We start from the raw sequence: 18979 nt of genomic DNA, 5'->3' as shown, positions 1-18979 counted from the left end.
TAGGAGAGGTTCTGTACTGTAGCTCCTTGGGTTAGGGTTAGGAGAGGTTCTGTACTGTAGCTCCTTGGGTCAGGGTTAGGAGAGGTTCTGTACTGTAGCCTACTGTACCTCCTGTGTCTCTTTGTGGCAGGGGGCAGTAATGACATAGTGTGCAATGTGCCTTAGAAGAGGCCGGCACACCGTCAGTCCGACCGCGCCGGGCACCGGCTGTCCATATGTATACCTGAGCAAAAGGAAGCCATGTTTGGTTCACATTTCTTCAGATGAAATAAGAACATTTAAACGAAACCCAGAGGGAACCCTGAGCTAAAAGACCTCCACACAGTAGACCTACGTTGCACAAACTTCAGCTGTGAACTCCTCCTGCTCAACACTGATCTCCTCCGTTGCTTTCACCTTCACCTCAAATTTAGGTAAAACTGGAGACAAAATGGAGTCGTTACTGTAACACATTTTCCACGACATGCAAGGAATGTTACAGTACATAAGAGCAGCATAACTTACCATATTTCTCCACCTTGAAGCTGTGATATATTTTCTTCTCACCAATCGACACAACAACCTGGTAGGATCCTTCAGGAGCCTCGGAGTTCAGGGAGTAAGAACGCTGCAGTATTTTACCGTTTGATGTGACGTTCACCCACTGTGCAATGCGGTTGCGGCGAGCATCCTGTTTGAAAAGAAAATGTACAATAATTAAAATGTATGCTTTCAAGTTATATCTTCAGTAGGCTATGCACCAGTATCAGTTAACTGTGGACAAACTGGCTCCACGTGGCTTTGTATTCTGCTCTTTGGGAAGTGGAGAATGTGGAGAAGGTAAACCGTTCTCATGCTAATCATGGTGGCCAAATGATGACACCTTGCATGGTTCCTTCACTCAATAATGAGAATTAATAAATGGATGCATCCAGATTATTGTTACAATGTCAGTTAAAATATATACCAAGGCAGTCAGGGAGGGGTGCAGTATGGGGATCCTCACTCAGCCATTGGCTCCTCAACACCAGTCTACCTACCAGCCAGCCAATCATATACAAGGAGTAGGATATGATGCTTTGTATAATTCCATACCCCCAAGTGCACAGTATAGAACGCCACATATTCCCAACCTACTCTGGTTCACTTCATTCAGCAAACAGTGGGTTCAGTGACTTTGGCATTGAAGCTTTGTCCCAACTCATTTTATATTTCTTTTATTTAACCTTTATTTACCCAGGCAAGCAAGTAAGAACAAATTCTTATACAAACGCAGCCTGTTACACATATAACTAGAGCTATAGAGTTACATTCATAGCTCTAAAGCCAAATAAGTTGCTTGCAGCTTGTATAAATTGCAGCTATTTCTTGTGATTTTGTAATAATACTGTACAAGCAGAAGTATGAAGACTTTTTTTTAAAGAAAAAGTGTAAACACAATGCTGGTATCTACAGTAGAGGCAGGACCTCACAACATATGTCTTATTCTCAGGAAGTAAGAGAACAAACTGGTCCCTCAATAGACGTGTTTCGATTAAATTCGACTTTTGAAATGTTTGAAGCAAATACATTTTCTACCTAAACACGGAATGTAGCTACTGTACGTCAGAAAAGTAAAAAATATTTTGTGCATAAACGTTGACATTTCCAAAATCCACCTCAAGAAAACGTGAATTGAGGAAGTTTTTTCAAAACGTTCTGTTTACATTAAGCTTTTCTAATGTGATACTTCAAAATGTGGATAAAAATACATAATGGCAACACAGCTTCAGAACTATTTCAGTCTGGAATAGCATGGATTACACCACACTGACAGAACTATTTCAGTCTGGAATAGCATGGATTACATCACACTGACAGAACTATTTCAGTCTGGAATAGCATGGATTACACCACACTGACAGAACTATTTCAGTCTGGAATAGCATGGATTACACCACACTGACAGAACTATTTCAGTCTGGAATAGCATGGATTACATCACACTGACAGAACTATTTCAGTCTGGAATAGCATGGATTACATCACACTGACAGAACTATTTCAGTCTGGAATAGCATGGATTAACTCACGCTGACAGAACTATTTCAGTCTGGAATAGCATGGATTACCTCACACTGACAGAACTATTTCAGTCTGGAATAGCATGGATTACACCACACTGACAGAACTATTTCAGTCTGGAATAGCATGGATTAGAATAGATCATGCTGACAGATAATGTTTAATACAATGACCGTCTTACCGCAATTTCCACAATGTTGTACTGCAAGAAGGAAAGACAAATATTTGTTAAAGGTATTAAAAGTCATTTTCTATATCCATCTGATCCAGGGCTGGTCGGTATGACCTGAAATACATATATATATCATCACAGCCGTAACTTCAAATTCTATGATAATATTTTTTTAAACGCTAGCACCCAAAGACACGTTTATCTTTCCAGTTTCAACATGTGATTGGTCATCGAGTTATCCGCTAACAGAACAGGCTTCCGCTAACAGACACCAAAGACAGAGATAGAATCTGTTAACACATTGTGCGCCAAGAACGGCGTAAATCGTTATTGGCCACCATTCGTTGAACGCCAACAACGGCGTATCACGTGTTTGGGATCAATATTACATGTTTTCGCCATGGCATTCATAATTCATCCAGCCTCCCTCCGGATCGCAGCCGGACCCTGTTCTGATATTGCAACGCCTCAATACCAACGCCTGGTGGATGGTCGGGCGAGAGACACTCACACCAAACCGGAAGTGGCGATCGGTGCATCGAGGAAATTCCTCCGCCAGAGATATATTGTGGCGTGGATCAATATATACTCTAGTGCATTTGGATCGCTTTCGAAACGCAATAATCGATATGATTTCGGCGTTTATTGAGTCATACCGGAAATGGATCTAGCAGATCGACGTCAAATAATTGGGATATTTTTCCTCCAGTCTCATCGGCGAACGGTAAGAGGAAACTAATGTTACTTTCAGCTTGATTGTCCATTTCTTTGTTTGCAATCAGTCTGATCAATATATCAACCCATACTAAATAAAGCCGTTACCGACGATCAAGGAATTATAAACGACCCCCCCCCCCCTTTCCTTCACGCATGATGAAGCATAATGTATACCGATCCTATACATTTGAATTTTTTAATATAGCGTGTATAGGAAAAAACACCAATCGATAATCTATCATATGCTTCAGGGCCTATAACTAGCGTTTTTGGAATTACAGCAGAAAAGCTTAAAAACATACTTACATTCTCGACGGTATTAACACAAAAAAATATAACATTCCCACATCCGGAACGATAGATACCCGATGTTGAATGGGCCATAGTAATGCAGATATAGCTATAATATTTATAGCCCTGCAAAGAAGGTAAACATCTCCATAGGCTTACAGCGGTGGCAGAGAAGGCATAATGATGGGCACAATGCATGGCGCCCAATGTGTTAACAGGCGCCCCAAAAAGTGGCCATTTTTGTTTTTGTTTTTAAGGACTGCATACTTTTTTTGCAAACCAAAATACTATACTTTATACTTATAGCACATGCATAAGCCTGGTCTCCTTTGAAAGATAGCATTCTGAAGTTTGATACAATAAAGAAAGATCACTTTTAGTTCTAATGAAATAGAGTAACATAGGTCTGAACTTGATTTGTAGAAAAACTTGTTACTCACGGTTTTCTGTTGCAATATCAAGAAATAGTATATCCAATAAAATTGGTATAAGCTCCATAGCCTGAAGTCTTATGTAGTACATGTCCAAATTTCATAAAACTCTGTTCAGAAATGAGTGATTTTGGTAAATTATGTACAAAGAAAAAGCTCTCCAGGTTTGAATTTCCTCATCGATTTCATTGTGAGTTTTCACCTAGATCCCTGATTTGTACATCCCCACGTGGGGTATCATTGGAAAGCCACACTCATTGGCTACAACCCTGTCCAATAATTTTCGAGATTGCCAAATGATTGACGGAGCTAGACCCTCGGGAGTGGTAATCTGACTCTGCTGTGTACAATGGCGCACGCCTCACATATCGGCATGTAACTCAAGAACTAGTAGAGGGCAGACTTTATTTTTTCAAATACCACTCCTGACTCTCGAGCCTCTACCTCCATCAATCATTTGGCGATCTCGGAAATTATTGGAGAGGGTTGAGTGTGGCTTTCCAATGGTACCCCACGTGGGAATGTGCAAATCAAGGATATAGGTGAAAAGTCACAAGCGAATACAGGAAGAGAATTCTCCGTCAACATGCATTGGAGTCAATGAGAAAATAATTTTCTGAGCCGTTTTTTTTAATTTTTTTTACTTTTTTTTACTTTTCACCAAAACCCCTTCTAATCACTCATTTCTGAATGGATTTTTATGAAATTTGGACATGTACTACAAAAGACTTCAGGCCAATTTTTTGGAAATACTACTTCTGGACTACTAACTACAACTGATTGATTGATTGAAAAGTTTATTAACAGATTGCAGAATGGGTACAGTACAGTACAGCTCAATACATACAATTGTTAAGGGGATGCAGACCAGAGAAAGACTTTCGTCTTGTTTACATCAGGGTCCCCCATTTTCAATTCATCATAACATATATGACATACAGATAGACAGTACTGCTACATCTATACATTTATGACATATCAGATTTGCAAATACAGTACTGTTTGTGATACAAAAAGTGTCCAGAAAAAGAGTGTATATACATTTGACGTAGAAACTGTACATTGGAGGAGGTTGGGTGGGTGGGGTGCGGTTGGTGGGTGGGGGCTGTACATTGGAGGGGGGGGGGGTTGGGGTGGGGGGGGACACTGTACACTGTACATTGGAATACTGACAAAGCCATACTTGGTAATTTACTGTACAACTGGGTTAAGACATTTGTAGGGGCCAGTTTCGAATTGCAGTCTCCCGTAGGTGTTCTTTGAGAGTGTTTTTGAGTTCAGACCTATGTTACTCTATTTCATTAGCACTAAAAGTGAATTTTCTTTATTGTATCAGAAACTTCAGAATGTGGCGGCTAAGTGGCGCAGTGGGCAAGGCGCTCGCCACTAACGCAGGATGGGACGGTTTACATTCACTTTGGGACTGTTAAAACTGTATTTCGGGACGGTGGTGAAAAAAGTTAGTCTGGAGCCCTGGTTTCCAGTATGGTGCGCTTTAGAATAGACTTCAAGGTCCTTTTATTGGTTTATAAAGCCCTAAATGGTAAGGCCCCTGCTTACCTAGCAGACCTCCTCACCCCCTATACCAACGCCAGGGCCCTCAGATCGGCTGATAAGGGTCTCCTAACCACCCGTAGGTCTAACTTCAAGTCTAGGGGGGGACGTGCTTTTGCGGTCGCAGCCCCTGACCTCTGGAACAGCATCCCCATGTCCATTAAATCTGCCCCCTCCATCGAGTCTTTTAAATCAAAACTCAAAACCCACCTATAACGCCTGGCCTTCCCTGACTCACTTTGACTCTTGCCGTACTAGTTGACGTGTTGTTCTGTTTTTCCTTTGTCTATCCGTTGATTTTATTTTATTTTTCTGTTTATTTTATACTTTTCTTTGTACTTAGCTTAGCTATGTGAAGCACTTTGGTTGACAAGCGTCATGTTTAAACGAGCTATACAAATAAATTTGATTGATTGATTGATTGATTGATTGATTCTTCTGTCCGGTGCATTAACGGGGTGAAACAGTGTTACAGCCAGTACCGGGGAGGATAGACTTCCAACGAATGATTGCCTCATCATCAACAACTAAGACACAACGCGGAGACTTCACGGAATGGCAGATGAGGGCTGATAAAGGCTAAATACAGTTTTCTAACCGTATGGTATTGGTATGGATATTGCTTTATTGCCCAGCCCCATTCTCATCAGTCCATCCTCTACATGGTTTCAAATTATATAGTGATTCTCTGTGTACAAGCTATGGAACTATTACAAAATAACTTTTCAATAAAAATAAATGTTAGGACCTTAAACCCAGGACAGCCAGGTTTACTTAGAGGAACCCTGCTGTACTATTGACCCAGAGCTTCAACGTGGAGCCGTTTGTGTAGCCTGGCCAAACAAACATCACAGGCTAAAGAGCACACTGATTCTGCTCACCGATTATGTAACCTACGGTTAAAACCACAAGCAAACCAAAAACTGTGATAGTGTCGTGACTGGAATAGTGCTGTATAATGTCTGGAGTCTTCTGATGTCCAACACTCACCAGCTCGTTTGAAGGTCTGAATTTGGAATCCAGTGAAATGACTCTGAAATGCACTGCAAAGAGAAAATGACAGCGATTTCAGTGCTCAAATACTGGAGGCTAATCCCCAGGAGCAGGGAACCAGACTGCTACTAGTCTGTTCGCGGGAATACTTTCGACAACAAATGTTTGTTTCCGCGTTCGAGTTTTGCGCTCTGATTGGCCAGGTCATGTGACATGTGCGCCAATCGTGGGACAGCAAGTTCTGCGCCGATTTCCGGGTCTAACAGCCTGCAAACTACCTGGCGTTCTATTGCCATGCTCTAAGACAAACTCTAACCTTAACCAACTTCGAAAGAGCGCCTAAGCTTAACCAGTGTATAAACTTGCGGTCCCACGATTGGGCGTACATGTCACATGACCAGAAATGACCTGGCCAATCAGAGACGCGGAAACAAACATTTGTTGTCTAAAGTATTCAGGCAGTCTGTTCACATCAGAGGCCCCAGTCTGTTCATCAGTCTGTTCACATCAGAGGCCCCAGTCTGTTCATCAGTCTGTTCACATCAGAGCCCTCAGTCTGTTCACATCAGAGGCCCCAGTCTGTTCATCAGTCTGTTCACATCAGAGGCCCCAGTCTGTTCACATCAGAGGCCCCAGTCTGTTCACATCAGAGGCCCCAGTCTGTTCACATCAGAGGCCCCAGTCTGTTCACATCAGAGGCCCCAGTCTGTTCATCAGTCTTAGATTTCTTCCATTTTCTAAACCCTCAGACAACCTATACTATCCTCTCTTGTATTTGAGAGAGCCAAGGAAAACGGCAGTAATTGAATGATATCTATGATAAAAAAGAGAGATGATAGTCTTATCCCTGTTTTAAATAACTTTAGTTCATTTAAGCTGCCAGTTTTATGGGTAACTTACAAATATGAGGTAGAGGTTTTCAGGGAAAGTATTATTTGAGAAGATGCATCCATCATGAGCAGCACATTTAGGCCTAAGATGCATCCATCATGAGCAGCACATTTAGGCCTAAGATGCATCCATCATGAGCAGCACATTTAGGCCTAAGATGCATCCATCATGAGCAGCACATTTAGGCCTAAGATGCATCCATCATGAGCAGCACATTTAGGCCTAAGATGCATCCATCATGAGCAGCACATTTAGGCCTAAGATGCATCCATCATGAGCAGCACATTTAGGCCTAAGATGCATCCATCATGAGCAGCACATTTAGGCCTAAGATGCATCCATCAGGACCAGCACATTTAGGCCTAAGATGCATCCATCATGAGCAGCACATTTAGGCCTAAGATGCATCCATCATGAGCAGCACATTTAGGCCTAAGATGCATCCATCATGAGCAGCACATTTAGGCCCAAGATGCATCCATCATGAGCAGCACATTTAGGCCTAAGATCAAACATCATGAGCTCCTTCCTCCTTCAGAATGAGCTTGAATAATAGTGCTTTATGAGGAGATTGAATCCAAGCACCGGGGGAAACAAGAATCCCTTCTGCTATTCAGGACTTTTAGGGAATTAAACAAGTAAATGACAGCTTTTAGTTTACAGATCCGAGGCTAAATCCTCCATCTTTATTTTCATAGATTTTATATCAATGAATATGCATAGATGACAGTATGCATTGGTATTAAACATTAGGCTACACATTGTCCAAAGTATTATCCAGACAAAATTACGCAACATTTTAGATTATACCATGACTTTCAGATAATTCTTTGCATGCATTATTTTTTGTTATTACATGGCGTTTTCACATTCGCCGAAATGCTTGCTTGCGATTGGTCAATAGCGCTCGTCAGAGGTCCGTTATTACTCGATAACGGACCTCTGCCGAACAATAATGGCCGCTGTGCGCAGCTGTTCGCAATCAAGGCCACTGACACACTGCATCAGTGCAGCCAATCAGACACACCTGCCGGCTGCACTGACAGCGGAGTGTGTGTGACGATGACAGCGGAGCCAGAACAGAGCTGCGTCTGCATTTGATCTCGTCTTGTCGATGTAAAATGAATTAGGTATATTGCTAGTAAGTTAGCCATGTAATAAGCGGGATAATGTATAGCTATACTTGGTCATTGTCGCAAAATAATTGACCTTCACTGACGTTTAAAACACCTCGGCGAGGCGCCTCTGTATTCTAAACTCCGTGCCGGTCAATTATTTTGCGACAATGACCTCGTAGCTATACATTATCCCTTACATAACCCCACTTCTAGATGTGCATTTCCACTTACTTATTGACACTTGCATTTCATCGATTGTAGAACAGCATAATACTAAATAACTGAACTGAATTAAAGATGGAGATCATCCACTCAGTTACCCGTTTGTCCAGGGAGGTAGATGGGTTTGTCTGTTACCTGTTTGTCCAGGGAGGTAGATGGGTTTGTCTGTTACCTGTTTGTCCTGCAGGGAGGTAGATGGGTTTGTCTGTTACCCGTTTGTCCTCCAGGGAGGTAGATGGGTTTGTCTGTTACCCGTTTGTCCAGGGAGGTAGATGGGTTTGTCTGTTACCCGTTTGTCCAGGGAGGTAGATGGGTTTGTCTGTTACCTGTTTGTCCAGGGAGGTAGATGGGTTTGTCTGTTACCTGTTTGTCCAGGGAGGTAGATGGGTTTGTCTGTTACCTGTTTGTCCAGGGAGGTAGATGGGTTTGTCTGTTACCCGTTTGTCCAGGGAGGTAGATGGGTTTGTCTGTTACCTGTTTGTCCAGGGAGGTAGATGGGTTTGTCTGTTACCCGTTTGTCCAGGGAGGTAGATGGGTTTGTCTGTTACCTGTTTGTCCAGGGAGGTAGATGGGTTTGTCTGTCTGGACGAACGTCGCAGGATCGTAGGCTTTGATCATGACTTTCCTTTGTTCTGTTGATTGGAAGGTTTCACCTCGAACCTCCACCTTGAACGTCTGCACCACCTCTCCACGCTTCACTGCAGGAGCCTGTGGAGGAGAGAGAATTAGACACGGATCAATCTAACCTCCAACAGAATTCATCATATTATTCAAACATCTCTAGTACAGCAGACGTCTCAAACTCAGCAAATCACACCAAAACTATCTGGATGAAGAATAAATGGACCCTTTTAGCAATGTGGGCCCCTAAGATCTTAGTGAAGGTTACCCTGATAACATGCATCAGATCCGAGTGTTACCCTGATAACATGCATCAGATCTCAGTGTTACCCTGATAACATGCATCAGATCTCAGTGTTACCCTGATAACATGCATCAGATCTTAGTGTTACCCTGATAACATGCATCAGATCTCAGTGTTACCCTGATAACATGCATCAGATCTCAGTGTTACCCTGATAACATGCATCAGATCTCAGTGTTACCCTGATAACATGCATCAGATCTTAGTGTTACCCTGATAACATGCATCAGATCTTAGTGTTACCCTGATAACATGCATCAGATCTCAGTGTTACCCTGATAACATGCATCAGATCTTAGTGTTACCCTGATAACATGCATCAGATCTTAGTGTTACCCTGATAACATGCATCAGATCTCAGTGTTACCCTGATAACATGCATCAGATCTCAGTGTTACCCTGATAACATGCATCAGATCTCAGTGTTACCCTGATAACATGCATCAGATCTTAGTGTTACCCTGATAACATGCATCAGATCTCAGTGTTACCCTGATAACATGCATCAGATCTCAGTGTTACCCTGATAACATGCATCAGATCTCAGTGTTACCCTGATAACATGCATCAGATCTTAGTGTTACCCTGATAACATGCATCAGATCTCAGTGTTACCCTGATAACATGCATCACATCTTAGTGTTACCCTGATAACATGCATCAGATCTTAGTGTTACCCTGATAACATGCATCAGATCTTAGTGTTACCCTGATAACATGCATCAGATCTTAGTGTTACCCTGATAACATGCATCAGATCTCAGTGTTACCCTGATAACATGCATCAGATCTCAGTGTTACCCTGATAACATGCATCAGATCTCAGTGTTACCCTGATAACATGCATCAGATCTCAGTGTTACCCTGATAACATGCATCAGATCTGAGTGTTACCCTGATAACATGCATCAGATCTCAGTGTTACCCTGATAACATGCATCAGATCTCAGTGTTACCCTGATAACATGCATCAGATCTGAGTGTTACCCTGATAACATGCATCAGATCTTAGTGTTACCCTGATAACATGCATCAGATCTTAGTGTTACCCTGATAACATGCATCAGATCTTAGTGTTACCCTGATAACATGCATCAGATCTTAGTGTTACCCTGATAACATGCATCAGATCTTAGTGTTACCCTGATAACATGCATCAGATCTCAGTGTTACCCTGATAACATGCATCAGATGGTGGTTGCTGCCAGTTACCTTTTTATTTTGGGGTACAAATAGCATACATAGAAAAGCTGTTTTACATTAAGATGGGAATTTTATATATATAAAATAGGGCTGTCAGTTTATCACGTTAATTAGATTCATTAATTATACAGGAAATTATCGCGTTATGAAAATTAACTCAAAATGTATTACAAAAAACAAAAAAACATTTTTTTTTTAATCTCATTCATTCCATTAAAACATAGAATAAACATTTACAGAATATTTTTTTAAATGGTCTATTTGCATGTTCTTGGTATCTGAATCTATGGATCTCAGGGAATGTGTTCCCAGTGTCAGAAATACTGTGTCTGTTACTAGGCTTGAGTAAATTGTAATGAACCAAATGAGAATATCAATTAAATTTTTTTTGACTGAATAACACCATGCTAAAATTGACCAGACCTGAAAAATCTAAGCAAATGAATAAAGGGAAGATGATTAAACAGGTTTTGTAGATACAGTACTATGGAAGCAAATGAGTGCCAGAAGTATTTGAATTTAATCAGACACCGCATTTATAGCATTGAAAATAATAACTTTGAAAACATGTATCTGAATTTGAAAACATGTATCTGAATTTTTTCAGACACCGCATTTTTGTATCTGAATTATTTCAGACACCGCATTTATAGTTTCAGACACCGAATTTATAGCATTGCAAATAAATACTTTGAAAATCATGTATCTGAATTTCCAATGGCTGAATTGGAGTATTGCACTGCAGGCATTGGCTGATGCACTGCGGGATTGATTGGTTGATTGATTGATTGATTGATTGATTGAAAACTTTATTAACAGATTGCAGAATGGGCACACGTGACCGCCACAGGCCCTGATTGATTGAAAACTTTATTAACAGATTGTAGAATGGGTACAGTGACCAATTGATTGATTGATTGATTGAAAACTTTATTAACAGATTGTAGAATGGGTACAGTGACCGATTGATTGATTGATTGATTGATTGATTGATTGATTGAAAACTTTATTAACAGATTGCAGAATGGGTACAGTGACGTCACAGGCCCGGATTGATTGATTGATTGATTGAAAACTGTATTAACAGATTGCAGAATGGGTACAGTGACGTCACAGGCCCGGATTGATTGATTGATTGATTGAAAACTTTATTAACAGATTGCAGAATGGGTATAGAGGTGTGATAGGTGTGAGAGGTGTGAGAGGTGTGAGAGGTGTGAGAGGTGTGAGAGGTGGGATAGGTGTGATAGGTGTGATAGGTGTGATAGGTGGGATCGGTGTGAGAGGTGGGAGAGGTGGGAGAGGTGTGAGAGGTGGGATAGGTGGGATCGGTGGGATCGGTGTGAGAGGTGCGATAGGTGTGAGAGGTGTGAGAGGTGTGATAGGTGTGATAGGTGTGAGAGGTGTGAGAGGAGTGAGAGGTGTGAGAGGTGTGATAGGTGGGATCGGTGTGATAGGTGTGATAGGTGTGAGAGGTGTGATAGGTGGGATTGGTGTGATAGGTGTGAGAGGTGTGATAGGTGTGATAGGTGGGATCGGTGTGATGGGTGTGAGAGGTGTCCGATCACACCTATCACACCTCTCACACCTATCACACCTCTCACACCTCTCACACCTATCACACCTCTCACACCTATCACACCTCTCACACCTATCACACCTATCACACCTATCACACCTCTATACCCATTCTGCAATCTGTTAATAAAGTTTTCAATCAATCAATCAATCAATCCGGGCCTGTGACGTCACTGTACCCATTCTGCAATCTGTTACTAACGTTTTCAATCAATCAATCAATCGGTCACTGTACCCATTCTACAATCTGTTAATAAAGTTTTTAATCAATCAATCAGATCAATCAATCAATCAATCCGGGCCTGTGATGTCACTGTACCCATTCTGCAATCTGTTAATAAAGTTTTCAATCAATCAATCAATTAGTCAGTCACTGTACCCATTCTACAATCTGTTAATAAAGTTTTAAATCAATCAATCAGGGCCTGTGGCGGTCACGTGTACCCATTCTGCAATCTGTTAATAAAGTTTTCAATCAATCAATCAATCAATCAATCCTGCAGTGCATCAGCCAATGCCTGCAGTGCAATACTCCAATTCAGCCATTGGGTGGGACGGTCACGTGACCCAAATCACGTGACCCAAATCAGCCAATGGAAGCGAGGGGCCTCAGCCTGCTGCTGCTGTGGTGGTTCTGTGGTTCTGCAGCTGGATACCTGGATGTTGGTTTTTTACATCGAATTCCATACACCGCAATTATGCATAGAATTTTTGACATCGAATTCCATACACCGCAATTATGCATCGAATTTTTTACATCGAATTATATACACCGCAATTATGCATCGAATTTTTGACATCGAATTATATACACGCAATTAGGCATAGAATTTTTTTTGGCGTCGAATTGAATTTTATTATGCATTCGAATTGTTTTATTAACACTGCATTTTTATTTCGCATAGGTAAATTCGGAGCAAAGAAATTCAGATACATGATTTTCAAAGTATTTATTTGCAATGCTATAAATTCGGTGTCTGAAACTATAAATGCTGTGTCTGAAATAATTCAGATACATGTTTTCAAATTCAGATACATGTTTTCAAAGTTATTATTTTCAATGCTATAAATGCGGTGTCTGATTAAATTCAAATACTTCTGGCACTCATTTGCTTCCATACAGTACTGAATTCTGCCATCCGGACACATGCCATTTGAAATATGATCATAGAATATAAAATATCAGGCCTAAAATGGTTATGCGATTAATTAGATTATCAGTTACAAATTCTGTAATTAATTATAGATTAATTCTTTTAATCGCTTGACAGCACTAATATAAAAGCAAGAGGACAAATGGGAGATCCTTGAGGCCGTGTTGGAGGACTGACCTGGAAGTGGGCGCAGCGGTGAAAGGCTGTGCTGGAGGTCTCCCGGAAGACGGTTGTGTTCTCCTGATCTGAGATCAGTGTGATGGTCGTGACCAGAGTCTCATTAGGCTGCATGAGGCTCACACAGAATCTAGCCTCAGACCCAGCCTCCAACACGGCAGGAATGGCCACCATGTATTGCCTGCAATTACAAATGCAGTCAAACACAATTCCAACCCAGTAGGCTAGTAGTCAGAGAGCAAAACATCCTTCAACATACATGTGAAACTCGTTGCTATACTGTAAGCCTTGTCTGGTCGAGTCTCAGGTGAATTATATTGTATTGTTGGTCGATTGTAAAAAGCTGTTGCACTTACGGTCCTGCCACCACTTGCTTCACACAGATCCAGTTGAAACAGACGACTAGTATCCACCTCCACATCTGAACTTCAGGAAGAGCCATGACTGAAGGGGGCTGAGCCTCTGGGCTGTCTGTTATATAGCCTCTACTACAGTAAGCTCCACCCACACTGTGTTGAGTGACATGTAGCTGAGCCTCTGGGCTGTCTGTTATATAGACTCTACTACAGTAAGCTCCACCCACACTGTGTTGAGTGACATGTAGCTGAGCCTCTGGGCTGTCTGTTATATAGACTCTACTACAGTAAGCTCCACCCACACTGTGTTGAGTGACATGTAGCTGAGCCTCTGGGCTGTCTGTTATATAGACTCTACTACAGTAAGCTCCTCCCACACTGTGTTGAGTGACATGTAGCTGAGCCTCTGGGCTGTCTGTTATATAGACTCTACTACAGTAAGCTCCACCCACACTGTGTTGAGTGACATGTAGCAGAACACACTCATAATCCAATAGTAGATGGCAACTATTAGGTATAGTATTATATAGTAGGTGCAAATAAATAATTGATGAACTGAAATCAGTGATCCAAACTTAAAGAAATAATGCTAGGTAGCCCACACTACCACAAATAATAAATAGCAATGGAGACGTTTACATTTTCTTGTGAGCGGTCAGTCACCAGACTCTCTGTGGGCCATGCGGCAGGGCAGGTGTGTGGGCTTGATTGGCACCTGATTGGTGTCAGGTGTGCCTATTGCTTAATAACAGCGCAGCAGTGCTGCTTTTGCTTCCGCGTTTTCCCTGATTGGCTGCGCCATGCCCCGCGGCAGGCGCGGCAACCGCAGAGCGGAGCGGCAGAGCGAGCGGAGCGGCAGAGCTTGCGGAATTATGTAACCGCCCTAGTTTAGAGAGAGAGATTTTCATTCGGCGCTTCAGCTCACCTGGCAGAGCAGCGGTCCTGCGGTCCTGCGAGTTCGAATCCCATAAATTTTTTTTTTTTAACGTGATTTTTTTTTTAACGTGTATTCTTTCGCCGGTTAAGGTTAGGCATGGTTAAGGTTAAGGTTAAGGTTAGGCATTGTTTCGGAGTTGGTTAAGGTTAGAACGGTTAAGTTTAGGCGCTGTTAAGGAGCTGGTTAAGGTTAGAGTTTGTCTTAGAGACAGCCTATTTCCGCACTGCCGCTCTCCCGCGTTGCCGCGGTCACATGGTCAAATTGTCACATTCTTGCACTGCTGCGCTGTTAAAAAGCAACACGCGTCAGGTGTGCAGTGCCTTTAAGGAGGCTTGGTTTCCTGTGTTCAGATGCTTGTTTATGTCACGCTGTCCTCAGTGGTAGAGGAGTGTTCTTGAGTGTTTCTAGGGTTTTCTCTTTTTTTTTTTTTTTCCACTTTTTCTCCCATCCCAATTTCGTATCATCCAATTCAACCCTCCCCTGTCTCGAACGCTGTTTCTTGCCTCCCACAAGCCGGCTGCAATGTGGACTAAGTCATACATAGCACAAGTCCCCTCCGGTACTCGAGGTAACAGCAGTCGCATTTTTTCACCTGCGCGGCGCGATCTTTCAGCGTCGGGGGTCTGCGCTTTGGAGGGGCCCCGCCCCCGTCGCTTCCTGATTCTACTGCGCAGGCGCACCAACCGACCTGTAGGAGTCGCTGTCCACAATGCCCGATCCCCACCCATCAGTTTCCCACCCCCTAATACTGCCAATGTGTATTAGTACGGACGACCAGCTAAACTGAAAGCAATGTGGAGCGCTGGGCTCGAACAGGCGAAACCAGCGTCTCCAGTATTCGTGGTGAGCGCCGTGCCCACTGCACCACGTAGCCGCCCGCAGGGTTTTCTCTTTCTGAAGTGCTTTTGTTTTCCTGTTTATTTTCAGCTGCTAGACAGAGGTGGTTGTTTTGGGCTTTTCCTGGAGACATCTTATACTATCCTGACACTGGAGACATCTTATACTATCCTGACACTGGAGACATCTTATACTATCCTGACACTGGAGACATCTTATACTATCCTGACACTGGAGACATCTTATACTATCCTGACACTGGAGACATCTTATACTATCCTGACACTGGAGACATCTTATACTATCCTGACAGTGGAGACATCTTATACTATCCTGACACTGGATACATCTTGTTTAGTAGTGTAGTGTAGTGTAATATAATGTAGTGTAGTGTAGTGTAGTGTAGTGTAGTGTAATGTAATGTAGTGTAGTGTAGTGCAGGGGTGTCAAAAGTACCCAGAAATTATACTTAAGTGAAAGTATGGGTACCATCTCAAAACACACTTGAGTAAAAGTACTTACAGTAAGTACTAAAAACGTATCTAGGAGGGGGAATGGATCTAGGAGGCCAGAGGTTGTTTTAACTTGAGGCCAGGAAGGGAGATAACCAAAGGAGATGGTGATTACGAGACGGTCTGCCAGGGAGCAGTGTGCGTTCATCAACATTCATTCATTCATTTTATTTTGTTTCGTACACGGGGGTACAGTTAATCTTTGCACAATATCACCAACATCTTTTTTTTTAACATGATACACCCGCTGGCCGAAAAGGAGCAGGATGAAGAAAACGTATGTTTCCTGCCCCCTTCCAAACTTTATTTTAACATAATGGTCAGCTCAAGTGCACCTTACAGCTTCATACCATATAATAATAATCATTACCCTAACTATGATAACAATAATAATAATAATAATGATAATATGACCATGAATAATAATAACAATAATAACGGTAATAATAATAACAATAATAATATTGCTAGCTACCAATAAACAAACAAACAAAAACTGTGTCACGAGCCTCAGATGCATGGAAAAGAGGAAAAAACTAAAATGTTATAAAATCAGATAGAGAAATGTATACCTGCTGTTCATATGTTCTCATTGTTCTGTCTTTAAAAATCTTTTTTAGTTGGAAAATATTTGTACAGTACTTCAACTCATTCTAAAGAGAGTTCCAGAGTTTGACTCCCACCACTGATACACATCTGTTTCAGGGTTGTCCGTGGCTCCGTTCACACTGACTCCCACCACTGATACACACATCTGTTTCAGGGTTGTCCGTGGCTCCGTTCACACTGATGTTTAAAATGACCTTCCCTTCTCTGCTCTCCATTCTGTGATACGAGGACAAACCTGTTTTGAAGATTGGCTGGTAATGCTTTTCTTTTGGCCTTGTACATAACTACTACCGTCTGTAACTTAACTAGCTCTTGCCATTTCAATAATCCAGAATTAATAAATACTATGTTAGTGTGTTCTCGATAGTCTGCTTTACAAATAATCCTAATAGCTCTCTTCTGTAGGAGATACAGTGGTTTTATATTACTCTTATAGGTGTTACCCCATACTTCCACACAGTAATTAAGATAAGGCAATATGAGTGCACTGTACAATGTTCGCATTGCTTTGTTATCTAATACATATTTAACTTTATTCACAATAAAAATACTCTTAGACTTTTTTTTCCTTGCGTGTGCAATATGAGGTTTCCAGGTCAAACCTTCGTCCAGCAATACTTTAGCAAAAAAACGCAGTTCTGTAACATTTTCTATTGACTATCTATCTGATCTATTGACAATACAACATTTTCCTAATTTTTTCTCTTGCTAAAGATCATAAACTTAGTTTTTTTCCACATTTAATGAACGTTTATTTTCCTGAATTTGTCCATTTCCTGCATGATAATGCTTGCTAAAGCTTTTAAATCATATCCTGAGCTGTACAAATTTGTGTCGTCCGCAAATAATACACATTTCAATCGTTTTGACACTTCACATATGTGATTGATATATAAAATAAACAGTTTAGGTCCTAAAACTGAACCTTGTGGAATTCCACATTCAATGTTCATATATGTTCAGATACGTTTCCAGCTAAGTTCACAAACTGTTGCCTGTTATCTAAGTAACTTTTTAGCCAGTCTAGCACTATTCCTCTCACCCCATATGAGTGAAGCTTTGACAATAGTATGGAATGGTCTATCGTATCGAAAGCTTTCTTGAGATCAATAAACACCCCTATAGTGAACATGTTGCTATGTCCTCCACTGTGTCTGTCACAACTGAAGCAGTGGATCTATTGGACCGAACTCCATACCGACTCTCACTCAGTAACATATTATTTTCAATGAACTGGTCTATAGAGGTCTATAGTTAGTCAATTGATGTTTGTCTCCCGTCTTGAAGAGAGGGATAACCTTTGCTACCTTCATCCTGTCTGGAAAAGTCCCTGAGAGAAAAGAAAGATTAAAAACAACAGAGGGGCTTGATAATAGTCTGTGGTTTTTTTCCCACTATTTCCATGTCTATCCCATCACTATCTGTTGATGTCTTATTTTTCAGCTTTACTACTGTTGATATAATGTCATTGTTACTGACTTCTCCCAAAAACATGGACATTAAACTCTAGAGCCACACAACCTGTTCCCAGTGATCATTCCTCCTTTTGTCCTTTCAAGGACCATACGTGTTGGGTACAAGCTGGACAATACGTGTTGGGTACAAGCCTGGACACTACGTGTTGGGTACAACTGGACAATACGTGTTGGGTACAAGCTGGACCATACGTGTTGGGTACAACTGGACAATACGTGTTGGGTACAACTGGACAATACGTGTTGGGTACAAGCTGGACCATACGTGTTGGGTACAAGCTGGACACTACGTGTTGGGTACAAGCTGGACACTACGTGTTGGGTACAAGCTGGACCATACGTGTTGGGTACAAGCTGGACCATACGTGTTGGGTACAAGCTGGACACTACGTGTTGGGTACAAGCTGGACCATACGTGTTGGGTACAAGCCTGGACACTACGTGTTGGGTACAAGCTGGACCATACGTGTTGGGTACAAGCTGGACCATACGTGTTGGGTACAAGCTGGACCATACGTGTTGGGTACAAGCTGGACACTACGTGTTGGGTACAAGCTGGACCATACGTGTTGGGTACAAGCTGGACACTACGTGTTGGGTACAAGCTGGACCATACGTGTTGGGTACAAGCTGGACACTACGTGTTGGGTACAAGCTGGACCATACGTGTTGGGTACAACTGGACACTACGTGTTGGGTACAAGCTGGACACTACGTGTTGGGTACAAGCTGGACAATACGTGTGGGGTACAAGCTGGACACTACGTGTTGGGTACAAGCTGGA

General features: G+C 41.9%; 1 protein-coding gene across 1 annotated transcript in view; it reads right to left on the bottom strand.

Annotated features, from left to right (window-relative positions):
- Positions 1-13643, bottom strand: part of LOC311226726 (pregnancy zone protein-like) — a gene marked incomplete at both ends in the record, with an annotated part of 79230 nt that extends 65587 nt beyond the window's left edge. The window contains 6 exons of the mRNA XM_084312136.1: positions 109-223; positions 335-419; positions 505-670; positions 6199-6251; positions 8981-9140; positions 13470-13643. Of these exons, the coding sequence (XP_084168262.1) occupies positions 109-223; positions 335-419; positions 505-670; positions 6199-6251; positions 8981-9140; positions 13470-13643 (753 nt within the window). The remainder of the gene's footprint in view (positions 1-108; positions 224-334; positions 420-504; positions 671-6198; positions 6252-8980; positions 9141-13469) is intronic.
- Positions 13644-18979: the final 5336 nt, after the last annotated feature.

Source organism: Notolepis coatsorum (assembly GCF_963971535.1).
Source record: "Notolepis coatsorum genome assembly, chromosome: 1".
Taxonomy (NCBI): Eukaryota; Metazoa; Chordata; class Actinopteri; order Aulopiformes; family Paralepididae; genus Notolepis; species Notolepis coatsorum.
The sequence above is the reverse complement of the archived record's forward strand: the minus strand, read 5'-3'. Positions and strand labels throughout refer to the sequence as shown.